At 37.5% G+C, this 16,870-nt stretch overlaps 1 protein-coding gene across 11 annotated transcripts; it reads left to right on the forward strand.

Annotated features, from left to right (window-relative positions):
• Positions 1-1,378: 1,378 nt before the first annotated feature.
• On the forward strand, positions 1,379-16,368 carry LOC139983655 (uncharacterized). 11 transcript variants are annotated; one of them, XM_071997424.1, is made up of 7 exons: positions 1,675-1,713; positions 9,513-9,613; positions 10,881-10,937; positions 11,029-11,053; positions 12,208-12,278; positions 12,766-12,819; positions 13,617-16,368. In XM_071997424.1, the coding sequence occupies exons 5-7, from the start codon at positions 12,276-12,278 to the stop codon at positions 16,035-16,037; spliced, it is 2,478 nt and encodes an 825-aa protein (XP_071853525.1). In that variant the 5' UTR covers positions 1,675-1,713; positions 9,513-9,613; positions 10,881-10,937; positions 11,029-11,053; positions 12,208-12,275; the 3' UTR covers positions 16,038-16,368. The 11 variants fall into 11 exon arrangements, with proteins under 11 accessions (XP_071853462.1, XP_071853525.1, XP_071853471.1 ...); XM_071997361.1 differs by lacking the exon at positions 10,881-10,937 and having other exon boundaries at positions 1,379-1,713; XM_071997370.1 differs by having other exon boundaries at positions 10,881-11,053.
• Positions 16,369-16,870: the final 502 nt, after the last annotated feature.

Here is a 16,870-nt window from a genome sequence, read left to right on the forward strand (position 1 = left end):
GCCTAGCTGTCGATTGCTGCTCATATTCTCTGATGGAATAATTTATTACAATTATGTAAGTATATTCTCCGCAAGATCGTGGATTTTCCGTGATGTTTAAGCTTTGTCACGGTTTGTACTAAGAAACATGTTGAACATTTTCGCCGAACTCGTTTAGTCATACAAATACATTAAATGCCTAATACTTTGCCCACACTTGTAATCATTAAACTGGTATTTCAACTAAGTTTTTTTCAACAGATAAGTTAAAAGAACATTCATGGACAGAAATCGGATGCTCTGCTGATCACATTAAATACATCCTTAAAACTATGCCGTTTTAATGAACATAAGAACAGTGTCTATAGTGATTATGAGAATATGTTAGTACAAAATAGCGAAGTATTTCCGTGAACCAGGTTGGCACGTCCAAAGGATTACCTATCATTCCGCTATACCTGGAGTTAACTCGTTGAAACGCAGGTTCAAACTGCATCGCTTATCTCCGTTTTAATGTTAGCTCTACCTATATGCATGCTAAAAGCTAGTCTTGGTCAAGTCGTTTGTAATACTCCTTTCCTCGCCTACAAACTGTACATGCCTCAGAGTCCGCTTCTGCCTACCACGAATGTGCTTGCCCACTGTATTTTACATGCCAGAGGATCTGTCCGATACAATTCCTCAAAACCACAATGACACATGAACAGCAATGGGATAGCAAAACCCACTATGGCTCACATTCGTTGCAGTTGCACCTACACTAAAATTATAATTAATAATAATAAACTAAATACTACTATGGTTATACAAACTAAGGCTATATATTATATACCTAACGTTAGGCTTGGTCCGTGCCTGTAACTTGACAACATATATCTCTATTTCTTAGGTTCAAAGACTTTCGTAGGTTCTGCACCGATTTTACAGAGATTTCCATCATTTCTGCTTTCATTTTATTCATATAACATGGGCTAGTCGGTCTCTCTCCGTCATTTTAACAAGTTCTGAGGCACTAAATTCTTTGAATTTGTATACGTATTTTGACGTCATAACAGTGAACAGCGCCGCTAGCATCAAATGAGACATTAGCATCAAAGTAGACAACAACTTTGAAGGAGACAACAGCATCAGAGGAGACAACAACAACAGCAACAAAGGAGACAACAACATTAAATGAGACAACAAGATCAAAGGAGACAACACCATGATAACAGGCAGACAGAATGGAAGAAACAAGATAATACATTTCCCTTTCGGCGTTCCATACTCTAGCTGCGACGTCTATCTTCACTTCAGTCAACATGCCTTGTGCACGTGACAGATTATTATGTAAAGTATGAAAACCAGACGGTAGCCAGCTTATGCGGAAACTATATATAATGTACTTGTATATAATCCTGGCTGTGTGGTGAGCGTCTATGAAGTATCATATTCCGATAGCATTGTGGATCAGTTGGTAGTCTGATATTGCTATAGGACAGTTACTGCAAAAATGTTGACAACAGCTCCGTGAGCCGGAAGTTGCTGTTACAGAAACTCTGTGAAATTACATAGGCGTCCAAGTCTGTGAATGGTTCTGTAGATTACTAATACTCAGCTATATGAATATATAGACATCGAACAAAAGAATGGCTCAGTCTAATTCAGATATATCAAACTCTGAAGACAATGTGCCCCAGTGCTGTGAAATACTAAATGCAAACTCGAGTACTCAAGAAGAACTCGCAAGGAAAGGTAAGGCAATTTTTTTTTCCAGATTGTTCCATAGAAGGAGATAAAACTAGTGTGCGGTACCGCTAACCGATGCTGAAACATAGCGGTATTTCATTGTCTTTTTTACATAAACGTCTAGGCAACGATAGACATAACCTAAGTTTATCTAATTGAAAAAAAAGTGTAGTCCCATAATACGCCAGTACAATGTACAGTCGTACAGGGTCAACCGTGGATACACACGGGGAGCTAAAAGCAGCAATTAAGCGTTATGGTTTGGAACATTGAACAACCTTATATATATATATATATATATATATATATAGGTCTAGTAAATTGATATATATATATATATATATATATATATATATATATTGTTACGAAGTCCAGATATCATGGTTTGGGAGACGAACACAATAAAGCAGGTAAGGGAGGTTTTGTTTTTAAAATCAATCTAACAGGCTGCCTCTTGGTAACAAAAATATATAACTTAGCATAAATACATTACAAACCTTAATACTTAAAGTAACTTAGCGCGCACGCAAGGTACCTCGGCTACCGCTTGGGCTCTCCGTCGGGGTGTCAAATTCCAGGGTAGTCGGTGTTGATTAAGTAACAATGCGGTGTGTCTGGAAGCTTCCGGAAGTCGCTTTACGTAAATAACAGTTCCGGAAGAGAACAGGACCAGGTAAGTTAAATGATAAGTCCAAAAGAATGGTATCCAAAACAGAATTAAGAGAAAGTCACACACAGCATGGTTGGCATGGTGAAGAAAGGCCGGCACGGAAAGGGTGGGTTTTGTAAGTGCTAGGCAGACATAGTTGTTTACGTGGCGTGTCGTACAGGTTGGTGCCACTGGGAGAAGAGACCGAGCCACTCCTTGAAAACTAATTTATATGACATTCGGTGAGGTTACTCGACCGTAGCTTAGAACTGCACTGATTGTGCTCTTCGTTTACAAGCTAGCATAATAATAATACCCCATTTAAGCATTGCATAACATCAATTAGCGTAGTAAACCTTTAAAGTAACATGCTACATCATAACATCCCCCCATAAAGTGGAACAATACAACCAAAAAGGGAAGCTTTTACCCTTGAAAACACATAGCATGTGATGATAATTACACAAAACAGAAACACTTTAACACTCACATAATATTTACAACTAACCGACACGGCTGAGTGCGTCTGCACATATGTTTCCCATTCCAGGTATATGAACTATCTTTAAGTCATGACCTTGGAGGAAAGTACTCCATCTCATCAAAATCACATTTGGAATGAAAAATGCACCCAGTACGTTTACCCGTCTCATGAACATAGTTTGTAAGGGTCTCAAAGGTTGTGGTACCTATATCGATGATGTGATTATATATTCTGACAGCTGGCAGTCTCACATAGATCAAACCAAGGTATTTTTTGAGAGACTTGAGAGTGCAAACTTAACAAGTAATCTAAACAAGAGCTCACTGGCTCACTTATAAGTATGAGTTTAAGATTCTCAAATGCGGTTTGACAACCATCTGACCAGACAAATTTAACTTTCTTTGCTAATAGGCTAGTGAGTGGACTGGACACATCTGCAAAATTCGGACAAACTTTCCTATAAAATCCGGTCATTCCCCCAAAACGCATTAGTTCCTTTTTGTTTGAAGGAACTGGAAATTTATTAATTGCTTCAACCTTAGCTGCTTTGGGCAAAACCTTGCCCCCTCCCACAACATGACCAAGATACGTAACAGAAGCCTTTCCTAGATCACTCTTGTTAATTATCATCACATTTTAAGTGTTTTCAAGGGAAAAAAACCTCCCTTTTTGGTTGTATTTTTCCACTTTATGAGGGAGGGGGGGGGGATGTTTTGATGTAGCATGTTACTTTAAAGGTTTACTACGCTAATTGATGTAATGCAATGCTTAATTTACAAGAAATTTATGTGATGTTATAGTTTAGAAACATTGCAATAGGTACCATGAACTTTTACTGGGGGTACAATTATCCTGAACTCATCCCTTTCAAATTTGGTAGCATAAATAATGATACTATTGAGTTAAACTTTCTGCTACCTTCTTCTGCCTTCTGCTACCTTCATTCCTTGAATTGACCACAACATAAAAGTAATTACAATATGCATTGCAAGAGTTTTAATGGAATAGAGACACAAAATTCTGATGGGGAAGCCCCCTCCCATCCAGTGCCAGTACCCAATGGCTTTGACAATTCTTGATTCTAACCTCATGCTGCAAAATACGAACACATCAGAGCTCTCAAACTTAACATATAAATGACTAGATTTGCAGAAAGTCTGCCTGGTCACAATTTACACAGTCAAACATAATCATGGCTGTTCCAAGACTAAAAACTAGTTATTCCATCTGGTCATCTTCGTCTGTGTCCAAGTCTTCTCCAATCTCAAGTATCATCTGACTGATGTTTTCACACCCCTTGCATTGGCATAAATCTGTGCATGGAAGGCCGAAAGATACACAGCAACTGTCTCCTGCATTTGGTAGTTGGCACTTGTTTTTCTTACATGAGAAGTTCCAAGTTCAATTATGCTTTCAGGAGCAGGTGGGAGGGTCATCCAATAAATGGCAAGGTGTCCATTATCAAATATCCATCCTTGTTCACTAGGTGATGGCAAATCTTGATTCTTCATTAAGCTTAGTTTATAAATTCTTGCCTGGAAGTTGGCACGAAGGATATGTTGACGAAGGGCATCATTATTTGGAGGCATCGTACTCTCCATCCTGTTGGCTTTCTTAAACATATCAAACCGCACGTCGTTGACTGAAGTTGCATCCTTTTGACCATACAGCTTGTAGACGAATTGTTCAACTACAAGGAAATTGACATCATCAAATGTAAAGGAGTCGCCCAACATCGTTAGTGACTTTGCAGATTCTGCATCACCTTGTATGTGTCTCAAGGCTTTTACCTTTCCCTTCAAGAAAAGGGCACTTACTGAATCACATCCTGTGATACATTGGAGACCAATTAGTGCCTCAGCCACACTATTGCCCAGCCCACGGTGCACTGCCTCCAAATCTATGGTTCTCTTCTTGTCATCTTTGCTAGCGTGGAAATACATTTTAGACTGTATTTGTGTTGTTAATGTGGTAGCAAGGACAAGCACATCAGTATCTGGACTGCTGACTACCACTGGAGTTTTCCCTGAAGAAGCATCGGCTGCATATTTTGCATGTAACAACATCCTTGTATCAGCCCCTTCATGATCACAGAATAGCAGATCAACTTCTCTCACTTCAGCAGTATTTGAGTGCCCTTCTATATCTCCATCTTTATATACCCTGAAAATGAAAACACGTTTTACAGAATACGATGGGTTGATTATTGACAAAGCTTCTCGGTAGAGGTAGTGTGACCTTGATAGTGTCCAATCCAAACTATGTCTTATATGTGACCAGGTTATTGCATATAAATTGTCAAACCATAGAAACTGTCCACTTTTCAATAGTCCTTAAATGTAAAGCATTGTCATACCTCCTTAGACATGTTGTCAAAAATCAGTCTATATTTATTCCAACAGTGTACACATTTGCAAAACGAGACTGCTTAAACAGTAGCCCGCAATCATTACTATTACTGAACGATATAGTAAAAACAAGACATCAGTTTTATCCTAGTGCAATTCAGTTTAATATACATGGGACAAGTTCTTCTATTCCTTCTTTTGACTACTGGTCAATGCTAGTTGTAGAAGGCCTAGCTTAAATTGCATGTAGACGAGGGCCTCGGTGTGATTAGCTTCTTAAGCTAACCGAATGTCACCCTCATGCCAAAAATTAAATAACAAAACAAATAAACAAATTGATGTTATCTAGTTGTAAATATACATATAGTATACACAGATTACGATAGGAGTGCATGTGACTTTACCTACGCACACTAGCAGCCTCTGCAAATAGTCACCATGTAAATGATTAACGTTAGTCTATCACTCAAATTGTCCTAATGTCATTTTTGATTTCGTTTAGTTAACGGACTATAATGTGGACAAGCCTTGTTCATAAAAATGTTACTTTCCTACCCACTAAGCTCAAGAGTATGACAAAATAGGTAAATACTGAGTAAAATTGTCAGTAAACACGGGCAAGTCGTACACTAATGACTCAATGAGTCAACATTTAAGATTGGACCCTTTTCGCGAAACTAGCTGTTCCAGTGTCCATCCTATGAATACTTGCCAAACGTGATTCGGCTGTGTAAATACGAACTTCGAATGTTGATTTCAACTTTATTTCATATGAAAAGAACCTGAAAAGTACTCACCATTGGGTATATTGGTATGTTGTTTTCAGATCATATCGGTACATCTATCAAATTTGAAAAACTTGGACGAACGAATTTGTTTTCGTACGCAAAATATGGACGTTTCAACATAACTATGTGATAACCATGTTGATTTGTGTGTGTTACCATTTGGCAGTAATGCTGCTTTGCGATTGGTGTATACGGACTAAGTCCTACCTTTCAAAGAGAGAGAAAGTTTCCAAGTGCTTTCGTGCAAAAAATAGCACCAAGTTTACCGAATAACTAAAAACCATGCGCAATTTTGGTGGAACAAAGCGGATTTACGAATAATATTTTTGAGAGTAATTTTGAGTTGCCCCTCTGACAGGACGACGGAACTGCAAGAAAAGAACGGCTTTGCCCACGGTCTAAAATGGTCATACAGTTAACAGTGTCAAATGCCTCTTGGAGATCAAGTCATACCATCCCAACAAGATAACGTTTAAATCTGACCAAATAAAATCGATAAGATAAATCCAAGTTGTATCAGTAGAAGATCCCTGTCTGAAACCAGATTGAAAATCATACCGAATGTAATATTTACTGAAGTAATCACTAATTTGGTGAAAAACAACGTTTTCCAGGATCTTTGAGACACTGCTCAGGATAGAAATAGGACCATAATGCTCCTTCTTTATTTTATCACTTTTTGTTCAAAGGAATAACGCTTCTAATTTGAAGTCCATAGGAGCTGTACCACGATGTAACGACACATTGATAATGTATGCCATGTGAGGAGGTATGCAAAGTACCATAAATAATTAACTTAAACGGTATACCATCAAGTCTTGTGGCTTATTTAGTGCTCAAATGCATTCTTAACTTCATCATCACCAACAGCTGAAAATTTTAGAGGACTAGTCTTAGGTAAAATAGTTGCATACACGTTGAGGGCATCATCATAGTAATTGCCAGAAGCTGGTGTCATTTTAACAACAAGAGAAGAAGCCAATGAGGTAAAATATTTATTTAACATCTCTCCAACTTTGCATTCATCAGAGGAGACACTTCCATCATTACCAGATATACAAGCGCAAGAACTGTGTTGACCTTTCTAGAGGGAACAACTAAATCTATTAAAACCTTCCCAACGTCATTGGAACACCCGGAGCCATCATTACTCTTTATAGAAAATATAAAACCCTTTTCACTTTTTGACCATGTTTGAACTTTCAAACGTAAACATTTGACAATGTCGTGGCCCTAGTCTGTTTTCTAAACATCGCTAAATTCTTTGCTTTCGCAGCCGAATGTTCTCAATTATCTCACAAGAAATCCAAGGAGCAGACTTTTGCTTAGCCATCGTATTAATGCCCCATTGCAGTTTCGTACGAAAAGTACGAATGCGATCAATTGCATTGTCTGATATGTGTAGCTTATTTAAAATATATTATTCGTACGAACATATACATTTTCTGCAACCATCTCATAGTCAACGCATGCTCTATCGCGGTGCACGCATTGATTCAATGGTTATTTCGCCCCCCCCCCCTCACAAAAATAAAACATAAATAAACATGATTGACAAACAATTTTATTTCACTCATAAAAATTAAGTATTGTTATAGCATTTGTTTCGTAAAGTAGTCATAACTTTATTTTTTCCCGCATGAATTCCACTCAGAGTGTACTTTCATAAGCTTCCATATCCAGAACCAATAGAGTTCACTCTGTATGGATGTTATAGGCATCCGTATTCAATGAATTGTCATGGACGTTGTTGTCACCTTCATGGTATATGGAATATTATGTTCATGAACCCCGGTTCCCATAGATATCTATATTGTTTAATGTGGCAAATATCGTCTGTAGAACGGTAAAGATGGTTCTATCGTTGCCCAAATTACTTGGTAGGCCGCTATTTTGGAAGCCCAGCTCTAAGAAGTCCCACTCAAATAAATGATTAAAACATTCTGTTGATTTTAAGATAAATAATTCCCTCCGTGAGAATTAACTTAGTTCAATTTAACGCTGTAAAATTACTTCAAGATACTGATTGGAAACAAATATAAATTATTTCGCCATGACAATGATCGCGAGTACTGGTAGCTTCCCTTTCTAGAACTAATATGCCTCAGTCTATCAAAATTGTTCAGAAGTTGCAAAGCTTGGGGTCACACGTGATGGGGGTATCTGATCCATGATTGGTTCAATATTACCTACTTCGGAACATCGTTAATATTCATCAAATATATCACTAAATAAACCAATCATTACGTGAGAAAGAAAACAACACGTGTCATAATCTTTTGTTATATTTTTCTTTGTCTGAAAATACGGGCTCCTAATGTAGACGTCTGAAAATGGACCGAACAATTTCTTATGTATTTCTTTATTCAGGAACCGTGAGGATTAACGAAGTGAAACTTGAAGGTCAAACGTGCAAAGGGTTAAAGACCTTGCAGGAGTTTGATAGAATCTTAAAGGGGGTATAATATTACAATACTGCGCTTATGGTAACATACTCCTTATAATTGCCTTATTGATATTTACACTAAATCGTCAAAGTAATGTGCTCCATAAGTCCTTAATTGTAGAAGTTCTCACAAGCTAAAACCTATCCAGCACTGAATAGGTGACGATTAATGGCACCATCAGTTTTCCGTATCATGAGTATGACAATGTTTCGTTATGAGATCCTGAAGTTTTCGTAACGTGTAAATTCCATTTGTGTACTCTGACATCCAAAGCCGCACAAACAAATTTTGTATCAAACATATCATAACATATAGATGTCCTCACAAGCTAACACCTACTCAGCACTGAATAGGTGGCGATTAATGACATCATCAGTTTTCCGTATCATGAGTATGCAAACTTTTCGCTATGAGGTTTTCGTAACGTGTGAACAAACTTCTCAGTTCAGTTTTCTTACGTTGCTCATGGGAAGCATAAAGTTGTCTAAAGTCAATTGCCTCAATTGACCCAATGTTTCCACCACTTGAACTTCCATTTGTGTACTCTGACATCCAAAGCCGCACAAAACAAATTTTGTATCATAACATGTCATGCCCTCCTGAAGCTTTTTGGCAGTTTTCCTGGCGGAGAACAAGCAGAATGATATAGACTGTATATGCAGTATGCCACTTTCTGCAATATCCATTTGTATTCAACGTCACCGTCGTTAGACGAACTCGGTGTATTCGTCATATCCCCCCCCCCTCAAAATGTCAATGGAACTCTCGAAAATTCGGTGTGAGCACTCCGTTAAGATACATAAAACCGTGTGAGTATTCATTTCACAGGACTCCCGTAATAGTATATGTAGGATACCGTAATATTACCATAAAGTCTGCTTTCACTCTCAAACACTGAAAAGGTGCGTGTCCGTCGATCTCTCTACTCGAATAAAATTCGCACTCACCAATCAGCATTACAATTAAAAGTCAAGAAAATGGTACTTGGAATAATAAGTACCACCTGGGCAATAACCGGGCCGCTGTGCCATCCAATTCAGCCAGCGGCAATTTTTGCGTCAACTGCTTTCTTATTTTTGTTTCTTGCAGTCAAGGATCTGCAAGCAAAGCTTGTCATCAGAGACAATGCCATCAAGAAATATTACGTGGAATTAAATCATTTATGGGAGGCAGTCCGGCGTCGTAGTCAGGTATGATACATTATTGTAAGAAAATTATGATGAACATAATTAACATTCCTTCTAACTAACAATTTAGTTCGGTTAAATAAAACGTCCCAGTGAACACAACTTTTGTTTTAACCAAATCGATTGATATAAATTTCCTGTGTTTTCCGATAAAAACAAGTTCCTTAGCTCTCTCTGCATCACCGGCTGGCTATTTACAGTTAAGGCAGCTGTGGGAAGTACGAGTTGTATTTTGCTTCTGTAAGTTAATATTCTGAAATATAAAAAGGGTTTGATGTGACATAATTATTAGAATAAAACTATATCATTAAGTAGTCGCCTGTTTGGACCTTATTTTAGTTTAAAATTCTAGGAACGTGTCAAAGGTCGATCAATTGTTAGCTGATCTATCAGAAATACTCGGTGGTCAGCCCTTTCACGGCAGTTTCCACGGACAGCTATGACACTATCTGAGTGAAGCACTAAAATTATACAAGCAGATAATGTTTTCCATGTGCCTCTCAGATACCGGAAATGACACTTTCCAGACATGAAAAGTTGCATTAAACACTCCACTTGCTCGAGTCATTAGAGGCGAAGAATTTTTTTCAAAGTTGGTTCTTAAGGCAGGATTATAGTACTTACCACTCTGTTCGCCATAACATGTCGCTGTTGTGAAAAGTACACCTATTCTTCTAAGAAGAAAAAAACGGGTATAATTAAAATCAATTTCAAAGTCGAATGCACAATGTATGTATGAAGTCGTAAAAATGATCTGCATTGTTGCCCAACACTGCAAATTGCCCTCATTTTTTCAAGGCTATTACTGCTTAAACACAAGGGGATAAACTGTGCCAGCATTCTTCCTAGTTCAATTGATATGGTTAACACACACATCGGACTATCCCAACTTTTTTTTGCAGTTACGAGTACCTTTTCTGTTTAACATAAAAAAAATGTTCGCTCACTGCCAACAAAAAATTAGAGTAATGCTTCAATTTCAGTAATAACAGAAATATCTACTGCCTTCGGCGCTGTATCATTGATAAACTCATAGTTCTGCAGCTTGTCAAATTATGCAGAACTCGATAGGACCGATATAACAGCGTTCTCTGTTAATTTTGGGCGTGGTTAAAGAGACCGGTTCTTAGTTCCGATCGACGTGTTTGTAAATACTTTCCGAAAAAGTGTCACAGCATGAATAAGTAAACCTGTAGATGAATCATTTTTATCATTTTCCCTATAAATACAAGTTTCTGTCTGTATTTTTTGCATGCCATATTCAACACAGAAGATGTTCACCTTTACGGAGTTGAGAAAGAAGCTTTAACATAGATGACTCAAAGTGGTAATAAAACAACTCTTTCATTCTCCTATACAAACGGCGACACACAAGTACTGATATGTCTTTTTCCTTTCTTGTTCTATTTCGTATAAAGCATAAAACCGAACACGATGACAGTGGTGTGTAGTATATTTATAATCCATATCAAACGTACAAGATCATAACACATAGCATTGTGGAAATAATCAGTACATCGTATGTCAGCCATGTCAGTTCACCAAAAACTGTCGGTTGATGAAAAGGATTTCAGAAGCAACAATTATTCCATTGTTGTGGATGAAAGAAATACTTGAAATGATATTTATTGATAGACAATCAACTTTTAAACAGTAATATTATCGAAGGCCTACCTCATGTGTACTTTTCATGGGTGGGTAAACAATTTCGACGGTACACAAGGTAATATCATGATCCATTAGTTATGAAACTTGCATCTAACGCCTTAATCTGGTAATTTGAAACTCAACATTTCTAGTTTTAGCCTCCCAGTGAAACACCTAAGGCAGAGAAAATGTGACTTCTTCTACTGCCCTTTGTGATGGCGCATAGGGGCGGCATGAAACCAAACATGCACATGTAATATGTGTAACAGAATACTTCATTGAGTTTCTAATGAGCTTGAAATGTCTTGTATTATGCAATCATTTATTAAAACAGAATGGAGTTTTTGTGGGATGCGTAAGTCTGGGCATTCGTGATCAGGCTATACGTACAGACTAAACGTAAGCAAAGAAGAATTGTTGCGACTTGGCGAGAGGGTGGAGTGCGGTGGGGGTGAGAAGGGGGTAAGCAGACGGTCTCCTTTCACCTTTGTGTGAAAATTGATGGCGCCAAATAAGAAAAAAAGTGGTGACAGATTTGAAGCTAAAGGGCAACATGCCTTGTAAGATTAAACCAATTGAACTACTGTTAGTTCATGTGCAAAACTTAGAATAGCTACATATAGCAAAATTATCCGGAGAAAGTTTTCGCAAACTTTGTAAAAACTACAAAAGCCGACAATTTTTTTTAAATCCACCCGGACGCCAATATATAAGATAGGAAAATGAACAAGGATATTTCCAAGGAAATTCGGATGTACGGTAACCCTACCTATGGTCGATGAGTTTCAATGAAAGATTCAACAAAAGGCAGTTCACTACATTCGATCCCATTCAATACGCTCGTATAGTATATATATAATGGAACTGAGGTTCAATGTAAGTCACAACGCCAGTTAGAATTATCTATATTTTCTTAGTTTTATTTTAAATTTTTATGATCGTCTTTTTAGATGAGAGTGATGATGAGCTCGATGAAGACGAGTTCAAAGATAACTTGGAGGAGATCCAAAAGGAGAAAATGGTAATCAATTACAAAACACCCACATTGCGTCAAGTGGAGTTAATGCATTAATAAATTCGTGTAATCAGTGACATAGCATGGAGCAACCTGGTCCCGGTGCAGCAATAGAAATGTTCATCCCCCACTCCAAAGGGAAAGTCAACGTTCACCCAAACCCAAGAATCGCTTGGGCTAGGCTGTTATTTGGCACCTCTAGGCGCGGCTATTGATATGGCATTCTCAAGTAAGTTTTAAATACATTTGCGACGCCGGTTTGAAGGTAGTTCCAGTGGACAGGTAAATCTGGTGCACTGTATATAGTACACCGGGGGTGACTGTTTGAAATTGTGCACACTTGAGTGTGTGTTGTGGCAAGTTACTAGTGACCAGGGTTAACTGTTGTAAAAGTTGTAAGAATGCGTTAATTCATGACAGAGAACCAATACAGTACAATATAAATTATATGTATACAAGTTACAGTGCAAACATGAAGGTTTATTATTTTCAGGTTGCTGTAAGAGAAGTTACTTCTGGGATGGCTCATCTAAGAAAGGAACTAAAGGTGAATATAGATATAAATTAGTATTGGAATAAGAAAAACTTTACGTCATCATTATGACGTCACTTATTTTCTAATGATGTTTAACATGTTCTTATATATTCATATCGCAGTTTAATAAATAAAAAAGCAAGAATTATTGTAAGGGACCATTAACCGAACATCTTCTTTTCATTGTGTGATTGAAAGCTTATTATCTCGAATACCTCTCCAAACAAGCTTAGATTAATATCGTTTGGCGTTAGCGATTTCGTAATGTTTAAAGTCACATGATGAGAACCAAGTTATGTCGATACTTAATGTCATATAGAATCAAAGTGCTTGTCTATAAGAAAGAGAGAGAGGGAGAAAGAAAAACAGTTTAAGAGATCAGAACTAGAGCAGCTTGTTCAAACTTTCTTTTGCCAGTGAAATAATCCCAAACACCTTAAAGGAAACATAATTACTTGTCAAAGGTCACGGTGTTCAGTTTTCCGCGCCAGTATTCGCATAAGGCCATAACGCTGTCTGCCAATCCGTCCTGTTTTATGCTGCTGCTATGGTTACCTCCCAGCTCCTCCACTTGCCCTACTTTCTTCCTTCACTAGTTCAGTAGCATTGGCATTTATTAAATATAGTTGATATAGTTAAATATAATTGATAGTTCGGCTCCTTTAATGTAAATTGCAACTTTTGAAATGGTTACATGTAACAATACACAACATTTTCACCGAAGTGTACCGGCCACTGTCTTATCATGTAATTCTCAAATATGTTACGACCAACTAAATATCAATTTATTTGCATTTGCTTCTATACAGGGTACTGTATTCTGTCCGTTGACCGAAGCCGCTCGGCATCATTCGAAGTTTTCTTCGTCGCCTTTGCGTTTTGATGGCATTCAAATAAAGATTAGCCATGATGCCTCTGAAATGTCGTTCAAGGAAGGGTCCGAATATTATTTGAAAGAATATTTTCCAGGTGAAACTACTTATCGCATACCTGTTGGTTATGACAAGAGCAAAAAAGAAGTAAAAGATCTAAAGAAAGATCTTGGAAAACGCCAGCTTTCCCACATCCCTGACGAAGATATTCCCGATAAGCCCACAATTCTATCTGACAGAAAAGGTAACATTGCTAACGAGAACATAGCAAGTTGCTTTGAGAAGTGGGGTAAAGAAAAAGAGAAGAGAATGATGATATTTACGGATTTGAGGTTTCCAGACCAAAATGTTCATTATCCTGCAGGTTTTGTAAGTACGAATGGGGATTTCGACGTTTTGGTCCTCTGCGATGAGTTTATCCTCTTCTGCCAAGTTAAGGGAGCAGATGAAAGTTGCCTGATTGGTGGCAAGAGAAGTACGTTAAAAAAAGCATGGGAGCAAGCTGACAAAGATCTTCTTCGTTTTGGTGAAGCCACAAGAGATTTATCGTTCATTTCCAATCTTCAGATGCACACCGCTATCGCAATGCCTAATTTGATCTCCGACAGTCTGGAGGTCTTGGGTGTTTGCAAGTATCACCGCCGATTCATACTGTGTAAGAGTGATATGGAACCGTTTTCTCGGTTTAATGCTTGGTTATCCAACATTATTAACCCAAAGAACGAAGAACTTACCAAGATTGCGACAGAAGACTATCAAACCCTATGTGCCAGATTCGTCGGTTTAATTTCAAAAGTACCAATACCCACGGAAAGACAGATGATCCTAGATACTGATGAGATTGTTAACCCAAAATACTACGTTAATTGCAAAAGAAAACTCTATGCAATCTTAACACCAGACCAACATCGGCTAGTTGAGGCTGACAAGAAATTAGCGATAATTCGAGGTGAATTTGGAACTGGTAAAAGCCTAGTTTTGTTGGCAAAAGTTTTGAGAAGTTTGGAAGACGCGAACAACACATCTCAACCGATGATAATATCCATGGCCAGCATCGGCAATGATGGACACTGCTATCACAAGACGAAGTTTGAAGCTGTACATCACCTTAAGGAAATAATTAGTTTGCCCCCTGAGAAACAAGACAAAGTTGTGTTTAGTTTCAGCGACCTGATCAGCGATTACTTTCGTTCGAAAGATTTGGTAAGAGATGAAGTGAGAACATTGGTTACTCCTGAGCTATTTCAAGGAATCTTATCGTCAAAGATCAACACAGCAAAACATGACGTTCATTTCTTCTTCGATGAGGTTCCGTCGTCCTTTCTGGAGAAATGCGAGTCTGTATTTGGAGAATTCGTCACAGATTTTGCTAACAGTTATATGTGGTTGGCTATAGCCGCTCATTCGTCAAAACCAACACAATCACTTCATCTGAAGTATGAAGCTGTGATCGATAGGTTGATCAAAAAAGGTTATGATGATGCTCGGCTGACTAGGAGCATGCGTATTCCAAAGAATGTCTTCAACCTTGTACGGTGGATGCAAGAGAACGAATGCCCTGACTTGGATGCCATTTCCTGTGGTCATGTTATTCCTGGTCCGAAACCACTTTTCTTTGAGGTCCCGAAATGCATTTGCCAACATTCGAAAATGAAAATTAAGTTTGACGATATATTAAGGTGTCAATGCATTGAAAAAAGATTTACCGTCACTATTCAAAATGTAATGACGAAATTTGACTTAATCGGTCAAGCTAAAAATCCACCTACTTTATCGAAATGCACTATTCTAATTTGTACAATCTTAGGTTCAAAACTCGCAAAGCCATTAATAGGCTTACTAACAAAGGCATATGCGTTGTTAAAAATAAAACTGAACTTCAACTTTGTCACTTTGCTTGACGAGCACTCTGACGACAAAGGGGATAGTCCGACTAATACAGAATTACGGGTGTTCGATCAATATACGTTCATGGGTTGCGAGAATGCTCTCATTATTGCCATTGATCCATACAGCTTGTTTCAATGTGGTAAAGGAAATCATTGGCCACACTCGATGAACGCCTTCACACGTACCACATCGCAGCACGTCCACGTCTGTTGGCCCAAGGATGAAGCGCTTCGAATGTGGCGTGGAGATTTGGACTCCCATGATGCTCTGACGGCAAGTCGCAAATATCTCACAGAAGAAGAAAAATACGCTCGGTTTGAATTTACCGAAAGTGGACGAAAAAGCACAAAGGATATAGTCGAAAAATTGGTCGAAACGAATCTAATCATCAAGATGCCTGTTTCAATGGACGAGGAAAAAATTTCTGTGTTACAGAGTGGTCTTAAAGCAATGAGTTTCAAAGGATGAATTTATCTCTGATGAAGAAATAATCATGTACATTTTCCAAAGAGATCTTTGAATTTACTAAAGTTTTCAAATTTTACCTACTTAATACTCAGATCAAAGGTCACATTCTATAACAAAAAAAAACGCAACGTACTATTATTGGGGTATCTGAGGTGGCTAGACCCTCTAAATCTTAGTACTTGGGACTATACATCGATGACAGTTTGACTATTATTGCCATGTCTCACAGATATTATCCAATGTATATTGTATTGAATCTCGTTTGACTTATGGTGCTTTCATTAACCAAAATGTAAAAGAGAATTATTTTCAATACTAATATTGTACCACATGTGATCTATACTGTACCTGTCTGGTCTGGAAGAATAACCGAAGTTTCTTTAAAAAAAAAAACATCAGCTATATCTAAAATATGTGGGAAATGTACGCTTTTGGTTGTTTAAAAAATTGTTACATTTGTTGACAAATTCAAAAAATATGATCGAAATGTTCAAAGGTTTTGTTGTAAAACATCCAAACACTGCAATTTATGACGCAGGATGCACAGAGGATCCATTTTGCCGCGACGTTTGGAGATGATTCTGTGGTTTGCCTAAATTCAATTATGTAATGAAAGCAACTCTCTGCCTATCAGGATGTATTTCTTCGTCTGCATCAAATTAATTTGATGAACATTATATATATATATATATATATATATATATATATATATATAGATATATATATATATATATATATATAGATATATATATATATATATATATATATATATATATATATATATATATATATATATATATATAGATATATATATATATATATATTCATTATAT

Source organism: Apostichopus japonicus, chromosome 2, assembly GCF_037975245.1.
Source record: "Apostichopus japonicus isolate 1M-3 chromosome 2, ASM3797524v1, whole genome shotgun sequence".
In the NCBI taxonomy this organism is placed as follows: domain Eukaryota; kingdom Metazoa; phylum Echinodermata; class Holothuroidea; order Aspidochirotida; family Stichopodidae; genus Apostichopus; species Apostichopus japonicus.

What these genes read in the sequence shown, in the direction of transcription:
- LOC139983655 (XM_071997361.1), top strand. Translation starts at nt 1,608, where the DNA reads ATGGCTCAGTCTAATTCAGATATATCAAACTCTGAAGACAATGTGCCC. An exon ending in AGAAGAACTCGCAAGGAAAG is followed by an intron (nt 1,714 to 9,512) that starts GTAAGGCAATTT and finishes TGTTTCTTGCAG; the next exon opens with TCAAGGATCTGCAAGCAAAG. An exon ending in CAGTCCGGCGTCGTAGTCAG is followed by an intron (nt 9,614 to 11,028) that starts GTATGATACATT and finishes TTTCGTATAAAG; the next exon opens with CATAAAACCGAACACGATGA.